General features: G+C 50.1%; 1 protein-coding gene across 1 annotated transcript in view; it reads right to left on the bottom strand.

The window, feature by feature from the left end:
- MXI1 (MAX interactor 1, dimerization protein) overlaps window positions 1–7874 on the bottom strand; it is a 41505-nt gene extending 33631 nt beyond the window's left edge. The window contains exons 1-2 of the mRNA XM_035330193.1: window positions 7729–7874; window positions 6900–7032 (exon numbers count right to left, since the gene is read on the bottom strand). Coding sequence (XP_035186084.1) covers window positions 6900–7032; window positions 7729–7801 — 206 coding nt within the window. The 5' untranslated portion in view covers window positions 7802–7874. The remainder of the gene's footprint in view (window positions 1–6899; window positions 7033–7728) is intronic.
- Between the last annotated feature and the right edge of the window lie 9022 nt (window positions 7875–16896).

The following is a 16896-nucleotide window of genomic DNA, read 5'->3' as shown; positions in this document are numbered from 1 at the left end:
TAAACAAAAGGGAGGCAAAAGAACTGCTTTCAGTCCACACGGCTGCTTGCCATAAGGCAAGCCACAACGTATAAACAAGTAATTAAGATAATGCTGAAAATGGTCACGTCTACTTCAATCTGGATTCAAAAAGCGACAGAACTGAAGTGAAATCACATCCATCCGGAGAATGGAAGTACAGTAGGCAGCACAGAAATGAGAGATGGGAATACATCCAGCGGGATGGAAAAAACAGGCCTGTTCCCTCCACGCTGATCAACGAGGCAGTGTCTCAGAGAGAAGAGATCCAGGCAAAAGCCAGCCAAGTGCACAGCCCCAGAGACCCACAGCCTCTGATCAACAGAATCCAAAATAGTCAACAAAAACAAATCCTATCTTTGTTGGTTCAAAGCGGGTATAGGAGCAGGAGCCAACTCTCTTGAGGACAAACAGAAGTCAGTCTTTGAATTTGGGCAGAAGTTTGTCAGGAGGGATCAGGAGATAATCAACAGCAGGAACTCCAACGGGCAAGACAATTAACTCAGCAGCACGACATGAAAAGATGGCCTGGACTGCTTGGGTCAGGAAGAGAAGTGGATTTGAAAGCTCCACCAGGAGCAAGAAAGGGGGAAGTCAGTGTTACTCGCAGACAGGGGAGCAGATGGGAACAACACTATGGGTGACAAGCAAGTCACCATCAAGCAAAGGATTGGGTCAGGTTAAGCAAAAGCACGACGGATAAATCCCTGCATGTACTGTGGATGAGGTGTTTCAGAAGACCCGAAGCACCACAACGTGCTCTTTGTCCCTGCACGAGCACTGCTGTCAGCAGTGTCATCAGCCCACACTGCCTCTCTCTACCTGGGCAGTGCTGCAACGCAACAGCGTGAGCCCTGCCAAACAGCCCCGCTGCTGCAGAACAGCACGTGCCTGCGGAGGCTTCCCCTAAATCTGGGAGGACAAAGGGATCACGAGCTTCAGCCACAGAGAGAGCCGATTCACAGCAGGCAGATCCCACAGCAGGGAATTACAGCTAAGGTGCAGATAGCATCAACAACTGCCTCTGGTTTGCATAAAGGTCTCTGCACAACTTTGACAGTCTAACGAGATTGCAAATTACATTTTACAGCTACAGAAGGCATCAAAGTCTAAATTCGGCCCCGCATCAGGGCTTTCTGCCACACAGATCTCCCTGCGCAGGGCTGCATTGCTAATGCACAAAGGAAAGCAGGAACTCGACAGGATCTTCCACCAGGAGGGCCATCAAATAAACACGGTGACAAAGGGGAACACGGTGGGTTTCCCAGTGGAAACCTATCAGCCCGACTGCATTTGGGGGCCTCGTCCCTCACCAGGCAGTGGGATTGAAGGCTCTCACGCCATTTGCTGGGTTCCCCCTTACTTTCTGGTATCCTGTCAGCTGTAGCGCTGCAGAGGCAGACATCCCCGAGAAGATACCACATGCGAAGCCTCACCTCTACTGGGCCATTTTTGCCAAATCGTTGGCAGGATCTCAGCTCCTGATACAGACCAGCAAAGCCAAGGAAAGGCACAACTTGGTGCCAGCGGGCTCAGAAACTAGCCATCACCACAGCTTGCTGCCTGTACGTGCAGACTCCAACGCAAATCACATCAAGAGGGCAGCTGGGGACCTGCTCTGAAGTGTGCTCCAGTACTAACCTAGAGAAGGCAGTGGGCTTTTCACGAGGGGTGCTGTGCCTCTCGTGCATTTGACGTAGTTGCTCTGTTACACCAGCTCATTCCTGATGACCACCCTTTGGACTGCAGCCTGCTCTGGTGCCGCAGCTAAGCCACACCAGCTCCAAAAGGCCTCTCCTGTGCTACACGCAGGTAGTGCTGGCAGCAGGGGGCTTGAGCACAGCTTGTCTTGCCAAATGAACTCAGGAAACAGAATGGACCAAAAATCCATTTTCCCAATCGAACACTCAGACCATCATTATGTTTTCCCCAGGAGAAGTCATGCTTACACCTAGTGGCAGTCAGCACTAATCCCTCGGAGCAGCTCTACCAGAGAAGCATTCCTTAAGAGCAGCTCAGCCTTGTCCACTTTTCCTTCCTTGAAAAATTAACGAGATTAGAAGGCAAGATCCCAACCCCAGCTATTTCCAGACAAGATTTCAACAACAGCATGAGGATTCCTGATACCCATCTCCCTGTTTGTACGTTATCAAAATGTGACATAAATCAAAACACGGCACAGCCAATCTCATCCGTTCTCCGTACCACACACGTACTGTGTGAGGCAAGCCAAGCCCCGAGCCACGAACAGAGCTCCCTGCCACAACAAAAGCAGTCTCTACCCCCAGCATGTTACACAAAGGCCGGATCCTAACCCACCTACACGCAGGGAGTCAAAGCTCAGCTCCCACTAGCTGAGAAGTAAGGTGTGATCCGGTGTGAGTACAAGTGGATAAAAAACGCCCCAAACAAATAAATAGCCAGAAACAAACAACTGAGAGAGGCTGGGGTGGGGGCAGGGAGCCTCCCCTGACCTAAAAGATGTATTATATTTACAGCCACGCCTAAGCAAGCGATCAGGAACCCCCTGCTCCTCCCCTGCACAGCGAGGTACGGTCGCACAACGCTGCTGCTGTGGTAAGCCAGGCTTCGTTGTGCCCCAGAAAGCCAAGGCTGACTTGCAGCTACAGATGCCACAACCTTTTAGCTTCTGCTCCCACGTTTGTGATCCTGCGGCACATGGAGCCGTCACCTGAGGCATGTGAGGCACCTTCTGCACACCTACCTGCCCCCAGCCTCCCTCAGGGAGGAAAACTAAGTGCAAACTACTTGCAAACTAAGCTTAAAACCACGAATACCTGAGGGTTTCAATAGCTACAACCCCCAGTCCTACCCTCAAAAAACAGTTTTAAAGGTTATGAGTGGAGGGCTAGAGAAGATTCAGCACAAAACCAAGTAACTGAATTTAGAAGTGTTAAAAAAAAAAAAAAAGTTTTTAATGGGATGGAGAAAAGAGCAACAATATAGAAAAATGGGGAACTGCATCACTGGAACAGCCAGATGGGCACAGAAACCCCAGCACCCAGGCTTTCAGGCCACCCTGTCCAAAATGCCTTACCATACCCACTGCAGCTGCCACCTCCAAGCTCTGCAGGCAACCTGCCGCCGGGTGTAGGAGTCTGAAAGGCCCCTGGGACACAAGGGAAGATAATGGGAAGAGAGGAAAATGAAAGGAAAAAGAAACTGGAGATCACACCATCCCCAAGGATCTGAGCGATAGATTCTCTGAGTGCCCCCTTGGGAGGGCTGAGGGCTCTCCATGTCCCTGGAAGGGTGCTTGGCATTTCCCCAGGATCAGACAAAAAAAAAAAAAAACAGATCAGGCTTCTCTATATGCCTGAGAATCTGTGAAAAACACAAATGACAATCTGATGATGTCGGAATGTAATTTCAGATTCTCTTATAAATCTTACCTTTATTAAACTGATTGTACTTTGAGGGAAAAAAAAATCATTTAGCATCCCTGCTGTTTCTTTGCTGCTCATGCAACAACTCAAATTGATTAAAAACTCTTCTCAAATATCTTTCAAAATACATAAATATCAGACCTGGCTCAACTACAATGGATTTTTCCAATAACTGGCTCTATCTAGAACTGCATTCGGAGGGTCCGTAAGAGCAGAATGGACTTCTACTTCACTTTTCTGGCAAGTTCTTAGAATCCACCTTCTGTCCCAGAAATGCCTTCAGAAGGAAGAACACTAAATAAGTGATGCCATATGTTAAAATAAATCTCTGCTAATTTTCATCCCCATCCCAAAACCATCAGATACTATTTTCAAGAAAGATAAAGCAAATTTTAATATATGCATAAAATTAAATTCTAATTTAATATGGGTTGGCTGATTGGCTTGTTTGGTTTTTGGTTTGTTTGCTGTTGGCTGTATTTTAGACAGGATTTTTTTAAAAAAAGTTTCCCTTGTTTATTAAAAATTCCAGGTCACAATGACTGTGGTTGCCCACGTTTTTGCAGGTGGGTAATTTTCAGTACCTAAATATCTCTACTTAAAGCCAAGACTGCACGTGTTGAAATGCATTCAGATTTTAAATCACAGCATGCACTACTGGTCACTAATCCCCAAAAGGTCTTTAAAATATCCATGCAAAACCCCACGCATACATCTAGATAATGCCTGAGGATCACGGAGGGGGATCCCTGTGCAAGCTGTCAGTTGCAGAACCGAAACAAAAGGAAGGAAGAGAGAACCTGAGCCAAAGCATCCTTATTTAAAAAAGCATCATGTCAGTTAGAAAAAATGAAATTATGGTGTTTTTTTTCCCCTCTTGGTTGTACACTCCTATTTGGGGCAGAACTAAAGTTATTTTGCAGGTGCTGGGGGACTGTGCTTATTTCTTTAAGGATAAGATCTGCTCCACCAATGCCATCCAGAGGTGGGCTGCCTGTTCCTCAGCAGGTGGGTATAAATACCTGTAGGTATTTACGCCACATCACAGGGTCTGTTGGGAAAAAGTCACCGTTGCAAACAGTGAACAGAAATACTTAAACTATGAAATAAAGAGCATCTAGGTTATGTAAATGCTTTGTGTCTCATACTCATGGTATGTTTAGTTCAATAAAGACCAGCAACAGCACTCAAATGTCTACTAAAGGTGCATACACTGAAAAAAAAAAAAAAAAAAAAAGAACAACTGTGCTTTGCCAAGGTTGCTCTAGAGACTTCTTTGTTTCCTACAGGAAGCTTTTACATGACAGATCTGCACAAGATTCTAAAAGAACCATTTTTCTACACTAATTAAACATTTTGAGACAAAAATAATCTAAGAAAATCGCTCACCCAGGCGTGAAACATAAGTTTCATCCCCCATCAAGGGCTTGATATTTAATTCAAAGTCCATTTGAACTTCACTAGGCAGAACTTCCTGAACGGTCCCTTTGACTTGAACAGGAAGGGATGATACAGAGCCTTCTTGAAACAAGGCTCACGCTCTACTCGGCGTCACACAAGACACACTGCAGTGAATTTGGAGGCACCCTGAACTTCACAGTTGTCACTTCCCGGCACTGCAGCCATCTGGAAGGCCTGCCATCTCCTACAGCAAGCGCAAGCTGCTACGGCTCGCTAAAAGAAACTTCCATTTCCAACTGCGTGCATAAGGTCTGAGCTCCCCAGAACTGCTCTGATCTCTGTCTGCAGCAGACCCTCCTCAGGCCAAAAGACGAGCAGGAGACAACACACACTGCCTACCGCTTCCGTGCTAACGAATCAAGTTGGTATTCAGTATTCCTTGTATAATGGTGATCTTAAATAAGGCTGGAAAGTATCATTTCTGCCTCTCTGTTGCCTTGCCCTCACCCCACACCTACCAGTATGTCATCCTGTCATGCTAAAAAGCCCCGAGGGCTGGTCTCAGCCCAGAAAGGCGCCCCAGGGCTCCATGCTGGCAGGGCATGCTGAGCACCCAGGGAGTCCTCTGCATCCCTCTCCAGTCCAGAGGATGCAGGATTTGGTGCTAAGGAGCTCCTGAGGGGGATGTGCTTCCAGCCCTCCTCCGGAGAAGGGCAGGTTGCCATGACAAAGGCCTTTGAGAGAACGGTGTGGGATGGAAAAAAGACACGTGAGAAACCTAGGAGGGAAAAACACAGATCTCAACTCAGCATTTGCCATCATATCTCTATACAGAGTGACTGGGATTTGGGACTTTTGTTCATGGGAATTAGGAAAGGACTACAGCTGCCCTGAAATCAGGAGAGGGCGAATGAACAAGGCAGACAAATACAAACATGCAGCATAAAAAGATCCTGGGATCCTGAGGAAGAAGAGTTCCCCACGGCAAGGCATCCTTACTTCACTTCAGACAACCGCTGTTATCAAAGGCTGCCCAAGCAGAATCACTGTAAGCAAAGGTGCGTTTCTCCATGGCCTCTACAGGTCCCTTTCCAATGGCCTTAAGAAAGCTTTAATCACCTGAGCCACCTGCCACCATTTTATGGATTGCACAGGCCTCACTGCAGTAAAAAAACCAAGCTTGCAACTGCCTTTTCAAAATTATACTTTGTTTCTAGAGTTTCTTTGTGCCAGAAATTCTCAACAAGGTCTGAACACTTCTACAGAAGGGAGGGTAAACAAACAAACAAAAAACAAACAAACAAACAAAAAACAACAACAACAAAACAAATAAACTATCAGCTAGAAGGGAAAGTCAGATCCTATCACTGCATCAAGTGTTAGGCCTAATCCGGTTGTCTATTCTAGATTTAACAAGCCAAGAAATATGGCATTGTTTAATAAGCATAGTGTCAAAAACATGGAGTTCTACAATTACCAAGCAATCAGGAAGTCGGGAAATCCCACTGCCCTGAGAGGCAGAGTGAAAGACAGCTTCAATTTCCTGAACTGAATTTTTAACACGTTGCATGGAGCAGCCAGTCATCTCCCTGTCTCCCATTTGTTGTAGGGGATCCATTTCAAAACATCATTTCCTTGCTTCAAGTCATGCCTGTCATTACAATCCCAAAGCACTCCACTATCCACAAATCCACTATCCCTTAAGAGCAGTGACTTCTGGGTTGGAAAGACAACATCAGCCGTACATAATGGGAATAGCTATTGCCTGTCTCCTCCCTACACCCCGTGAACAGATCTCCCTATTCCACTTCTCTCTGCAGCATCTGAGCCTTGGCACAGAGTCAGCTGGCAGTGCCACAGATACAGCTCCCCTGTGTCCCTCTGCTCGCAGCGCCACGGATCCAGAAGGGATGCTGTAAGTGTATGTCCCAGCTCCGAATCCCTCTGTGCTCAGACTTTTCCCATTTTCCCTGCTGGTTAAGTTTCTCGCCTCTCATCTCATCTCCAGCTTCCCACTTCAGCTTCGTCCTCCCGTCCAGCCCTGCACCCCACTCCTTCCTGCCCACGTCGTACCTGTTGGCAATACTTGCATTGCTGCCACTGCCGCTGTGTTTCCTGGCCCGGCTCAGCCTCCGCGTGGGCTTTGGGTCTTGTAGTCCAGGACTTGGAACTGAGGGGAAGGTCGAGGCATAGCCATGTTCGCACTCTGCACAAGAATCAACAGGCAGGGCATAAAAAAAGGATCATTTGGGAAAAAAAAAAAAAAAGAAAAAAAAAAAAGAAAAAAAAAAAAGAAAAGGCAGCTGGCAGGCCTCATTGCTAACCCGTCAGTCTAGCTGGGGAGGCCCCTAAGCACAACAGCACAGGGAACTGACTGCTGATGTATTCAGAGGGAAGTGGAGCGGGAGGTGGAGAAAAGAGAGGAAGGGGAGTGTGAAGGCTCTGCCGGCCTTGGAGGAAGGCCCACATCTCAGATGCCTGAAAACACCAAAAGAAGCCAAAGCAAAGGGTGCCTCGTCCCTCTCTTCCTGTCCGAGCTACCTGAACCGAGCAAACCAGGCACGTTTCACTGTGCTACCGAGGTCTCTGCAAAGCCAGAGCCTCCCACCCCATCTCTCCAGTCCACCAGGAAACTCCCAAGCCAACCCCTCATCTTCCTTCCAGGAACCGCACTCACCTCCATCTCCCCTTCTCCACAAAAACCTCCCACCTCAACCACCACCTCGAGGAGGGTCTGCCAGCCCTGTCCCTAACCTCAGCCCCTGCCCTGGCATTTGCCAGCAGCCCACCAGCGGACGCTTGCTCCGATCCCCTTCACTAGCGGCTCTCTCGCCCCTCTGCAAGGATTTCGGACCCCGGCCCCACTCCCACCACAGCAGGCGGTCGCCCCGGCACCCATTACCTCTCTCCCTTCGCTCCAGATACTCGGCCGCCTCCAGCAGCCGCTGGATGTTGATGAGCTGCACCTGCTCCATGCCCCGGGTGGCCAGCCAGGGGGCTCCGCAGGCCCGGGCCCCCTCAGCCCCCCAGCTCCTCCCTGGAAGGGGAAGGAGCGAGGCAGAGCCGCCTGCCCCTACACCCTGCGGCTCCTCACATCCACACCTCAGGACGATTCTGCTCAGAGGCCCAGGGGTGGGTGCATGGAGGAAACCCGCACGGAAACCCCAGGGGAAGGATGGGGATGGGGATCCTTCCTCCTCCTCCTCCCCCCTGACGAGGCGGCCAGGCGAGCCCTTTCCAACCGACAGCCGTCCCTACCGCCCAGCTTCGCCCCCCAGCCTGGCTTCGCCCCCTGCCAGGAGCGGCCCCCTCAGAGGCGGCCACGCTGACCCCCCCCGGGGCCGGCACCAGCCCCCCCGCCTGGCACCACTTTGTTTACCTCCGCCGGGCGCTCACGGGAGAGGGGGGCGCAGCGCCACGGGGCTGCCTGGGAAATGTAGTTCCTCTCTGCCGCTGAGCCGTGTGGGATGGTGGCTGCCACCGGCCATCACCCCCCTTTCGGCCCTGAGGTGGCGGTGGTTGGCCCCCGATGGGAGCGAGGAGGCAGCTTGGCCTCCCCTCGGCTGGGGCAGACACCCATGGGTGGCAGCGGGCCGGGGGTCAGCACGCTGCCAGCTCAGGGCCTGCAGCCACTTTGTGCTTCTCCCTACAAACTTCCACGCATGGAATTGCCCCGAGTGGGGCGAGAGAAAAGCAAAGAGAGGCTACGAAAGAAAAAGCTGCAGCCGCAGGGTGGGAGCTTTCCACATGTTGTCTGTGGAGATGTAAATAAAGGCGAGGTGCCAGGCTCTGGGGAGGCGCACCTGGAGTGGTGGATCCAGGGCTCCTGACAGGAGCCAGCAGTACGGGATCCACGCCCTGACGCAAATACAGTCCCTTCAAGAATTTAGACAAAAGAAGGCACAGACAGCAAGTCTATGTACTAATGAAAGCGTTTTGTGTATCTGAAGCACCATATAAATAAGTGACACTTGACCTCAACATTTTAAAGAATTCTGTCACACCTACACCTTGCAGTCTGACCTCCACCCTTCCCAGTGGCTTAACAATGCTCTTACATCCTGACTTTCCTACAGATACACACCCTTGCAACCACGTCTGTGGCTGAATTTCACCAACATGAATGTTTTCTGGTATGGAGCTTAAAAACTGTTAGTATTTAATTGTATGATACCCGTCTCCAAAATACTTATCTACACTCAGAAGTGGAACAATAACCCCAGGACATTCAGAAATGACCAGAACATTCAGAGTCAAAATCCGAATCTCAAAGTGAATCTGAATCTCAAAGCTAGAAACCTTCAAAGGACTGTTTTATTGGGGTTATTTTTCACGGCTCTGAACCTTCAGATTGTGACTGACCACATTTTCAAGCATTCCTCCAACAGAATAGGAGCTGAAAAAGCTATTTAAGTTTTTATTAAAGTTATATTAAAAATATAAACATAAATATAATATATAAATATAAAGTTATATTAAAGTTATAGTTTAAATTAAAGTTATTTAGTAAAATACCAAAAAACAGAAAAGCTCAGATTCTCAATGGTTTGTGTCTGTCAGCAAGAGCTTTAAACAGCGCACAGAATATCAGGAGACTCATGGTAGAGTTGCAAGAGTTGGCAGTAGGCCTTGAGAAGGCCTGAAATAAGGTGTTTTCAGTTTAGTTAATTTTTCTTTATGCGCATTTCTCTGATTCACCATTTCTAAGGTTTCCTCAGAAAACTGCAGGCTTGCAGCTGATGGAAGTAAAAGTAATACCACTATTCAGCTCGTACACAACCCCTTTCATCTCTGAATCTCAAAGGGCTGACTTGGTTTGTTTCTCTTCAGATGGGACAGTTAAAAATAAAGGAAGCTGGTACACCTTCAGGGCCATACTTCCCTCATTCCGCCTTGCAGAAAAGCAAGGCCCAGTTCTCACTCAAGCACAACAACCACCACTCATACACACACGGAGCCAGACCAGGACACTCGTAAAAACCGGCTTTTATCCAGGGGAGAACTTGGGGAAGGAAGTATTCTTTCCGTCTCTCTCTCTCTTTTCCATACTGGAAAGTACTGATAGCACAGATAATTAAAAGCACATGTTAAGACTCAAATTTGAGTAGTCCCAGGGACTACTTATGTGCTCTTGGATTTCTCACAAAGGGAAGAGGATGCAGGTGCACGCACTGCTCTGCAACAGCAGGGTTAATGCAAGAGCGTTTCTGGGTTCTAACTGTACATCCTGCTTCCAAAACCAGGCAGTCGTTTGCCTTTCAGGATTAGCAATACCAATCATCAAAAAAAAAAAAAATAAAAGGGAAAAAAACAAACAAACCATGACTCAAAAATCACTGCAAGACAGGTTGTTGTCAGCAACCACCACCACTACCTTTTCACGTGGCGATGCGTGTAGTGACTCTGGGGATTAAATAGGGAAAGCCACGGCTGTAATATGAAGTGGTAATTTAGGAGTCTATCTAAGTATCAGCCTCCTGAAGCCAAGGTTCAAGACACAAAATGGAAGAGTATGGAGGAGAAGGCCATGAGTGCACATGGTGAATTAAATCAGCACCAGAATAAAGAGCAGGATCAGTTCTTTGTGCAGTGATGTAGGATCAACTCTTCCATTTACACATCAGCTCAGCTTCCACATTTTTGTTTCTTAAGTAAATAATGTACGATTAAAAAAATCTGTGTGAAACAAAGACAAATTTAAGAGTAAACTGTGGGCTGTCTTCCCAAAGCCCTACAGAGGTAGGGAAGCCAACCACGGAGCCACAGTAGGTCTGCAAAATCTTTCAGTTGTCATCCCAAGTGCTAGTGTGGGCAGGTCAGCCCGTAAAATGCCAGATTTGTGTGTGACAGAAACAAAAGTGGGTGGAAAGTGAATGGCACGAAGACGCCTAGTGCTATTCAACTGCTGACCAAAAAACCCCCAAAGTCACATTTAAAATGTGGTTGAGCAATCCACGGGCAATGCTGGGGAGGGGCTAAGGGAAGAGTATTTTAGGGGAGAATGAGATCATTTAATTTAGTGGCTCCAAATGATCTGTAAGTACAGTTTTCTGATTATAAGTGCTTGCTGCTTGGCATCCCTTCTGGCAGCTGTGATTCACTTTCATTGTGTGTTCTGCTGTTTCGCCCTTTAGAAAGGGGCTTTTTACATTTTATTAAATGGCACTTCGGCAGCCCTCCATTTCCAGCCTTAATAATGGATTTGTTAATCTCCCTGATAGCCTTTCCCTCCTCCTTAGCAACAATTTAAATATCCAAGAAGAAATCTGCAGTGCAGAAATCAATTAATATTTACATCTGAAATGCTGCTGTGCTATTTTAATCAAGTAAAACAGATGTGGTCTGTTTTTTACCAACACCACCATCACTTGCGTTAAACTAGCTGCTTCTGTCAGGGGAATCTTCTAGGAGCTTTCCAGAAAGTAATGTCTTAAGCTTCTCGAGACTGCAATGACTTTAGTGTATTTTTTTCTTTCCACTCTGCAGGAAGGGAAACTGAGGTGTAAGCAGCATAATCGCTCACACGAAGAAGGCACACCCTAAGCTAGAAGTAGAACAAGAATACAGCTCATGAATCAAGATGCCCAACCCTCTGCTTTGAGCACGAGGTTCAGAAATAACACAGTGCTTTGCAACCTGGGTGTTATTTTCAGCAAGGGCAATAACTTTGGTTAAACTGCCTAGTTTTCCATCTTGGTTGGCTTTTTCTTAAATCCTCCTATCCTCAACTCTTTGCAAACTCAGCAAGGAACATGAATATGGCAACAGTTGCAAGATTTCCCTTTGCCCACCTTCATACAAACCCTGTAAATCCTTAATCTTGCTTTCAAAGCCTTGCAGCCTAACACCCTGCAACTATGGCATGAACAGAGATCCCCATGAGGAACCATTTTCTGCAGCTCTCAAATCAGTAAAAAGATTCACTGGAGTGTGGAACAAGCAAATTTTTGGTGACAAGAGTTCCATAAAACTCCTCAGTTTATCCAGTGAGGGGAACAAGAGCTGTGGCACACCTGAACACCCCACCTACCAGCACACACTTACAACCACGTCTCCATTCCCCATACCCATCTCCCTTCCAATGCCTGCAATACCTTGGGTAAGGGACCTACAGCGTCTACAGGATGTGGCCTCATTTCTCATCTAGGAGCCTCGTTCTTCTGCAAGGCATCAGATAATCCCTCTCAGCACTCCCACTGGTGCCTGGAACCCATCCAACAGTGAGGACAGAAATTGCTCACAGCCAAACCACCTGGATACCCAAGGGTTTGAACAGGAATAAAGCGCGTGCTATATACACTGATTCAAAGAACAAGCTCTACCAATCGATAAGGCAAAAAGCTATAGGTGTACTGGCTCTTCGGGCTGCTGGCTTGCTCCCATCCTCTCTGGGAGATGTGTTGCTGTTTTCAGACCTGCGCCATGCCCCAGTTCATTCTGAGTCAGTGACTCATTCTGTGACTTGGGTCAAGTCACTTGACTAACCCAGCCACAAAATTAAGAGGGCCTTCCTAAGAAAGAAATACATCTCATACAGGATGGGTCCCTCAGCTAACTAACAGTAAGGTAGGGCTCTCCAGATAATGGCAGAAGGCACTTTGCTGCCAGCTCTGAGGATGCTCTGCTGACAAAGGATGTGATCAGTTCTCAGCAGGGCTTCTGGCACAGCCCCACAGCTCCACCTCTGCCCTATCATTTCTCCTGCTGTGGCTTCCTTCTGAATTTTATGACGAGGTCCAAACAGCCTGAGTCAAAATAACCCAACCTGGAAGTGGCTAACTCATGAATCACTGTGGCTAGCTCACAAACCAGGAGGAATGAAGGAGGCTTATTGTGAGCTGGATGAAAAATATAGAAATGAAGGAGCCCTGTACTGCTCCAAATATTGCATCACCGTAAGATCCACGACCACCTATACCAACCTTGAGCCCTGGGTTCAGCTGTCATTGATTCATGGGAGCTCCGCACACAGACTTAAGGCAGCCTTGGCTCCTTCCGCCCTCTACTAATCATAGGCTTCTGATACATCTCTGCTTTGGCTTGTCACAAAAAGACCCCAAACTGCCCATAAACAACGGAAGGAGCCACGTGATGAAGATAGTGTTGACTCACCCTTAAGGCTCAGTTTTCCTCTCCTTCAGACAGGATTATTCAAGAGCAAAGGACAAATCTAGGGTCACCCGTTTATTGTTCCTGGTCAGAAGGTCACTAAACACAGGCAGCACTTGAAAGCCAGACCGCAAAGAAGATCTAGCTAGCTTCTTGTGAGGGGCCGAAGTCCACTGTGCACACCTCTACTAAACACGTGAATAAGGACACCGCTGACATGGTGGTTTGCTTGCCTTCGTGATTTGAGAAGAGGATGTGACAGCGTGTGTCTGTATCTGCAGTGAGATCAGTATATATTACGTACCATGTCTATTACAGATAAAGCATCATATCCAAAGAATTAATCATGTGTGTTTACGCAACCTTCCACTGACATAAGCATGAGTCCACGAACACACAGGTAATGTTTGGCACATACTAACCCCAGCTGAATTTACTTCAGGTCCCTCTCTCTAAAGCCATCTTCCAAACTTCAGCATTTCAGCTGCTTTTACACACTGCTACCCCCTCCCAGCCACACACATTTGTGAAGAGGCATTGGCAGAGGTTACACATACACCAACAGAGCTGCCCTCAGCAGAGCTTTCATTTCTGAAAACAGCCAGAGTAATTTTTCATGTGATGTTTCCATTCCTTTGATACCAAGCTAAGATTCCTAGAAACAGGTCATTTGGAAACCCGGCCGTGTCAGTCAGCGAGGTGTGTTGGGGCTGGGTCCTGTGGTCTCGCCTTGAGAGCTGCACCACCAGGCAGGCAGCACTCATTTCCCGAGGAGAAAACTGGAGAAAAGACTTCTCTGCTATTTCAGTAGCTAAAATACCCCGTTTTACCCAAGCAGTCTGAAAACAGGACTCCATCCTACCTAGTCTCTGCAGTGCACTCCAGATAATTTCGCAGAGACCTGCACATTCTGTTTTTGAAAGTGAGCAAATACCAAAGCAGTGTTTTATGTGGTGAACAGGCACCGCTGAAGTAGAGTTTCCCAGCCCAGAGCTGATGGTACGCTGCAAATGCATCTAAGGGGGAGCTAGTAAAAAAAAATTGTCTTATTTCTCACTGGGCACCAAGCTGCTCGGGATCTGGTACTATGGCTGGAAGTCCTGCCCTGACATGGAAGGCTCTCCTCACACCGCTGGCCTGTGGACAGAGGCAGGGACCTGTTATGGGGGCTGAAAGGGGCCTCGGAGCTGCTCCTGCACCACCAGAAGGTGCAACATGTGGGCAGGGAGACAGCTTTCATGGGGCTGCTCCACCAGACAGCATCCACCCCTGCTTGGGACAGCATTTGAGGAGGTGAACAACCTGTACGGCCGGCAAGGGCTCGGAAGAACAAATGCAGGCACTGAGCATGGCTTATTAGAAGCGGTGTAAACTACGATCACCCCCTGGGCTCGCCCAGCAGTTACAGCCCTTCCTCAAACACCCGTCTTTGGCTCCCAAAGCCCTTCAGGACGCACTGTCTCCATGCCAAGCAGTGCTGTCCCATCAGGATAACGCACGGGCTCCGCTCCCAAGCCCTGCCTGCTGCTTCCCCGTCCCCAGCACCTGTCCTGGCCAGGTGGAGACAAACATCCACCTGCTACCTCCGTGGTTTTTTTTTAAGACCGTGTTTCCTTGGGGCAGGGCACCGTCATTCCCCTACGTGCACAGCACCTAGCCCAGCAGGGCTGTGACTCAGCCGCCTTCCTGGTGGGAGTCACCCCAAAATAGCTCCTCGGAGCCCTGCCTAGCGCCGCGGTCAAATGACCCGGGCATGCTGCAGGAAGCAGGCGGGTGCTGAGTCTGCCTGCCGCCAGCTGGGACACGGCTCCCATCACCCAACTTCTGGGGCTGGACTCCTTTGTTATTGCTAATTGCCAGGTAGGAGACCGCACAGATAAGCGAGGAGCCATTATCAGCGTCTGGCAGGCGGCAAGGGGTGCACGGAGCAATCCTGCCTGCTCTGGCAGACTACAGGGCAGCAAATCCTGGTGCAATAACCTGAGCTGAGCATGCAAATCTCTCCCCAGCCAGGCCAGGTATATACCCTAGGATGTAACCCTCCTGCCTTTGCAGCTGCTCTCAGTTCAAACCGAGCCCGTCGTGCTCGGAGGTTGTTTTCCAGTTCCAGCAGCATTTCTCTTTGTTTGGGAGCAACACGTCAAAGCTGCCTGCTCTACCACGGTCACGTCTCGAGCAGCACGTTCAATAGCCCAGCCCTGGGCTAAACGGGACTTTTCCACCTAAAAAGTCCCGATTGCCAACAAAAAAAAATTGAAAGACGTTGCAGAATCTCCTAAGAGAAGTGAGGAGCTTAATTGCTGGGACTGATTATCGCCAGCGGAAGATTCAGGGAAAACAACTTGGATGTAAACGCTTTCTTTCCAAAACTAAGCAACCAAAATCCCGTATCCCCGTGTCCTGCTCATGCAGCAGAGCCAGCGAGTGACGCCGATCAGCCCGTTTTTCGGTTCCAAACACAAAAAGGATGCGTTTTGCAACGAAGCACACAAAACACCAGATACCATCCACGTCACGGGCAAGAACTCCGCCAGCCTCCCCCAGCAGGAGAAAGCACCGCGACAACACGGTTTTGCCAGCTCCCCTCCGAGCCGCGAGCACTCCTTAAAGAGACAAAAACAAGCGGAAGGTCTCGGCCGGGATTTCCAAAGCAACCGCGGCTGCTTCCACAACGCCAGGCTGGTTTTTGCTGCTCACTCCTGGCCTTTCCCTGTGCACGGCTGCCCCTGGGCTGCTCTGCTCCTCCGCTGCGCGGCTGTGCAGACTCATTATGAAACGACAAATTGTAAATGCGAGGTGAAAACCCAACGTTATGGCAAGTTTTGGGGAAGGGGAAAGCAGCCCGGTGGAGAACGAGGGCTTGGAGAACACCTGCAGTGGGGTCCTGGCCCCACAAAGTGGGGGTGCCCCATATGGGGGCCCTACGGCCGTCGGAGCGGGGCGAGGGGGTGATGCTGTGATGGAGACGTGCCGTGAGGGATGACGGGGTGCTGCTGCCGGTGCTGCGCGGAGTGTGGCGGAAAAGGAAACGCAGCCAGAAGAAGAGGAGGAAAAAGGGAAAAAGGGAAAAAAGAGAACGCGGGGAGTAAAAAAAATATAAAAAAGGAGAGAGAAAAATAAAAGAGAGAAGAGCAAAATAAGAGGGAAAATGGGGAAAATAAAAGGGGAAAAGGGAAAAAAAATAAAAGAAATAAAAGTGAAGTGATGGATGCGGCGGCAGGCGCGGAGGCACCCGGGGACACAAGGGCACCCGGCAGCCCCGGGCTCACCCCGCCGCCCCCCCGCCCCGCTCCGCTCCGCGCCCCGCTCAGCAACACGTGACGTCACGGGGGGGACCCCGGCGCCGCGCATTGGCGGAGCGTCGCGCCAGGCCCCGCCCCGCGGGAGGCGCCCGCCAATCGGCGCGCCGGGCTGCCTCCATGTGCGAACCATGCGCCCGCGGGGGCGGGGCTGGGGGCTGCCCGCTCGGGCTCGGCGCAGCTCCGCGGGCGCGCAGCTCAGCTCCGCTCCGCTCCGCGCGGTGAACGCGGCGCAACGCCCGCAGCGCATCGCGATGTGCTGCTACATAACGCGATGCAGAGCAGCGCCCCGGGGCACGGCGGCCCCTTTGTTCCCAGCACGCCTTCACCCCCTCCCTTAGCCCCTTCCCCGCTCCGCGGTGGGGAATCGCGCAGTTTGCGCGCACCCTCCGCGCAGCGGCAGGCCGGCTGCCACCCCGCAGCGGCCGCTCGCCTTGCCCTGCCCTGCCTCGCCCTGCCTCGCCCCGCGGCTACCTGGCGAGCGCTGCCGCTTGCCTACGTGACTGTGCCCATGCCCCGGCGGGGGCAGCGGGGACGCGCCGCCGCCTCCCCCCTCCCCGCGGACCCCCCCGGGCTGCGGACCTCCCCCCCCCAGGGCCGTGGGACACCGACCCGGCCGTTGGTCCGGGGGGCACACGGCGGGGGTACCGGGGACCGGGGGG

This window comes from Oxyura jamaicensis, chromosome 6, assembly GCF_011077185.1.
Source record: "Oxyura jamaicensis isolate SHBP4307 breed ruddy duck chromosome 6, BPBGC_Ojam_1.0, whole genome shotgun sequence".
NCBI classification, from domain to species: domain Eukaryota; kingdom Metazoa; phylum Chordata; class Aves; order Anseriformes; family Anatidae; genus Oxyura; species Oxyura jamaicensis.
This window is presented reverse-complemented; position numbering and strand designations above follow the sequence as displayed.